Source organism: Pungitius pungitius, chromosome 20, assembly GCF_949316345.1.
Source record: "Pungitius pungitius chromosome 20, fPunPun2.1, whole genome shotgun sequence".
Taxonomy (NCBI): Eukaryota; Metazoa; Chordata; class Actinopteri; order Perciformes; family Gasterosteidae; genus Pungitius; species Pungitius pungitius.
In genome coordinates, this window is record NC_084919.1 from 14,184,661 (window position 1) to 14,188,550 (window position 3,890).

General features: G+C 46.0%; 1 protein-coding gene across 1 annotated transcript; it reads right to left on the bottom strand.

The window, feature by feature from the left end:
• Positions 1-1,280: 1,280 nt before the first annotated feature.
• Positions 1,281-3,585, bottom strand: LOC134107854 (keratin-associated protein 4-3). Its single transcript, XM_062559800.1, has 2 exons — positions 3,517-3,585; positions 1,281-1,841 (listed from the first exon to the last, which is right to left on the bottom strand). Exons 1-2 carry the CDS (start codon positions 3,583-3,585, stop codon positions 1,281-1,283), a joined length of 630 nt encoding a protein of 209 aa, XP_062415784.1.
• Between the last annotated feature and the right edge of the window lie 305 nt (positions 3,586-3,890).

The following is a 3,890-nucleotide window of genomic DNA, read 5'->3' on the forward strand; positions in this document are numbered from 1 at the left end:
CCGGATTGTAGCAATATCAGGATTTATTTGGAGGCATTATTCCAGCCAAGTTTAGGTCCAATATTATTTGGAGCTCTGATTATGACCGACCAACTCTTTGGTCGTAATTTTTGCCCAATACAATTCTTTTTTCATACTTTTTTTATACGCTTTACCAGTATGTAGGAATCCAAAAAGCGAGACAAACCTCCCGTGATTGCAGCATGGCTTCCAGTACGCTATTACATCACATTTAATCTGTTAGGAACGATTCCTCAAATTACCACATTTCTCTCTCAAGTTTCTACAAACGCACTTCTAGAGCAATACCATCTTTGACCACTAGAGCGCTCTCCTATGGGTCTAACTTCCTGTCCACAAGACAAAACACTACTGTCCTCCTCTGATGATGTTTTTTTTAAGGAACAATCACTGGCACCCCTTCCTTTCTTAAATGTAAATGGATTAAATGAAATGAAAAAAAAAGTTACACAATCAGTTCAAAGCAAACAACCACTATACACTTTATAGACCTATATACACTTTATAGAGAAAAGAAACGTAAATTTCAACTGTTTTTGCGTTCAGTGAACTGTGTGTAAATATTTGTATGAACACCATAAGACATAAACTAAAAATGTTTCACAGACATGTGACTAACAGAAATAGAATAATGTGTCCCTGAATGAAAGGAGGCTCAAAATCAAAAGTACCAGTCAGTATCTGGTGTGGCCACCAGCTGCTTGAAGTACTGCAGTGCATCTCCTCCTCATGGACTGGACCAGATTTGTCAGTTCTTGCTATGAGATGTTACCCCACTCTTCCACCAAGGCACTTGCAAGATCCTAAACATTTCTGGGGGGAATGGCCCTGGCCCTCACCCTGGGATCCAACAGGTCCCAGACGTGCTCAATGGGATTGAGATCCGGGTTCTTCGCTGGCCATGGCAGGACACAGACATTGCTGTCATGCAGAAACTCAAGCACAGAACGAGCAGTATGGCGAGCAGTAAGGACCTGCCTTACAACAGGCCTACAAGTCCTCAGTCCAGCCTCTCTCAGCCTATTGCGGACAGTCTGAGCACTGATGGAGGGATTGTGTGTTTCTGGTGTGACTCGGGCAGTTGTTGTGGCCATCCGTCACGTGTGATATTCGAATGTACCGATTCTGTGCAGGTGTTGTTACACGTGGTCTTCCACTGCGAGGATGATCAGCTGTCCTTCCCGTCTCACTATAGCACTGTCTTAGGCGTCTCACAGTGCGGACATGGCAATTTATTGCCCTGGCCACATCAGCAGTCCTCATGCCTCCCTGCAGCATGCCTCCCTGCAGCATGCCTTCCTGCAGCATGCCTTCCTGCAGCATGCCTTCCTGCAGCATGCCTCCCTGCAGCATGCCTTCCTGCAGCATGCCTCCCTGCAGCATGCCTCCCTGCAGCATGCCTTCCTGCAGCATGCCTCCCTGCAGCATGCCTCCCTGCAGCATGCCTCCCTGCAGCATGCCTTCCTGCAGCATGCCTCCCTGCAGCATGCCTCCCTGCAGCATGCCTCCCTGCAGCATGCCTCCCTGCAGCATGCCTTCCTGCAGCATGCCTCCCTGCAGCATGCCTTCCTGCAGCATGCCTCCCTGCAGCATGCCTCCCTGCAGCATGCCTTCCTGCAGCATGCCTCCCTGCAGCATGCCTCCCTGCAGCATGCCTCCCTGCAGCATGCCTTCCTGCAGCATGCCTCCCTGCAGCATGCCTCCCTGCAGCATGCCTCCCTGCAGCATGCCTCCCTGCAGCATGCCTTCCTGCAGCATGCCTCCCTGCAGCATGCCTTCCTGCAGCATGCCTTCCTGCAGCATGCCTCCCTGCAGCATCCCTAATGCACGCAGATGAGCAGGGACCCTGGGCATCTTTCTTTGGGTGTTTTTCACAGTCGGTAGACAAGTCTCTTTAGTGTCCTGCGTTTTTAGAACTGTGACCTTAACTGTAAAGTTATTTGGGTTTTTACAACATTATTGTTGAAATACACAGTCCTGAAAAAGGGATGTTTCTGTTTTTGCTGAGAGTAGAATTTGTTTAAGGAATTTGACTTTCAAACTATTCCAACAAAACTAACGTACTATTTTCCTCTTTACCCAAAATCCACACACATATACTCCAGTTATTCCCTCCTGTACATTTTTTAACGTTGATTTTATCAAGCCAGGATGCTACGAATATCCATGTGGAGACACCGTTGGCCACATCGGCGGTACATGCCGCTCTGCACGGGTCACTCAACCCCATATTCTTGGACTATGGACTATCCTAACCGCATAAGATTCCCGATATTTTCATAGTCCAGTGTCTATATTTTGAGGCTAATTGGCTTGATTTCGAGAGCAGGACCACGCCTATTTTCACCTTGCCTATTTTGGTATCCATGTAAATACCACCCTTACCCACTTGTCCTGTCCCGTTGACGCATTCGAAGCCAGGACCGAGGGCAGGTAGCACGCGATAGAACGTTAAGAAGGAAAGCACTTTCCTACAGCCACCTTACCCACCTACCTCCCCCCATAGATGCCATCGCGCTTTCCCCTCTCCAGACCTCTCCAGAATGGACCAGCACGAACCACTCCGTAGTCCCCAGGACTCGGATCCCAAAATCCCACCACTTTCCTCACCACAGAAGCAACCGAGCACAACCACACCAACCAAGCTGACCTCACCAAAACATTATAAATGACTCATTGATGTCAATATGAGCATTAAGCTTCAGGATTGGCTGAAACTGTGACAGGCACCTCCATACATTCTTAGCTCTGGGATTGGCTGAGACCACAACCGGAATCTCCATACCTCCACAAACAACACCTCCTAACTCATTTTTGCTATTACACAAACACGCTTAAAGCAAAAGCAGTCTACAGCTATTAGGAATGTTTCAAAGATTCTGTTTTCTTCACAGTAGCTACCAGTAGAGAATGGTCTGGTTATTTCATTTTTAAATAAACATAGACAGTCTATTTACGATGATGTACCCCCTATGAAATATTTGTTTCACCCAAGTACTCCCTGTGTATTATTGGTTGAAAAGAAGATGTAATACACAGCGCTGTTGCATCAGTGTCTGATTTCTTAAACTGTTAAACACAACCTTTCAGCACCAGTAGGGCTATGCTTCCAGCCCGATTCTTTTGTTTGAGCTTTTAAGGCAGCAGTGATTGACAGTTGAAGACAGGTGATGTGCCAGGTTGAGTGAATCCTGGTATGGGGGAGGATAATTAAATTAAACTGCGTACTAAATGGAAAATTCAGTTTAGGAACTTACACTTATTGAATATTCATGAAATGACTATGGTGGCAGCATAGTGCAGATAGGAAGGGAAGAAGAATGTCTGAAATAAGAAATCCACAGTCCAAAAAAGTAGTGCAGTTCAGTAGTCAAAAGTCTATTTTGAGAAAAGCAGAAAAATAATTGTCAACAGTAACTAATAATACACTCTGGAAATGAAGCTCCAGCGAAGGAACAGATCAATCCCCTCTCCTTCATCAACTCATCATCCTACCAGCCAACACCACCACCAGGTCCGGACCTCATTGGTGGATTTATCCTGCTGCTGCAGACCACCATCCATTACAAATCTCCCTGAAGAGTTAAAATGCCAAAGAACTGTGAAGACTCATCACATATCATTTGTTATTAGTAAACAGTCATCTTTACTTTATCTAACTGTCTCTCCTGATTGGACTGCTGATGTCTGATGGATCAAGAAAAAGTACTCTACTTGTACATCTCTTTTCCTGTATCCCTCTTTGATACTACATGTCATCATTCACCCATTCACCCCCATTCACACACTAATGACAGGAGCTACCATGCAAGGTGCCACCTGTCCGTCAGGACTATCCAACACCCATAACAAGCAATATATAGTATAAG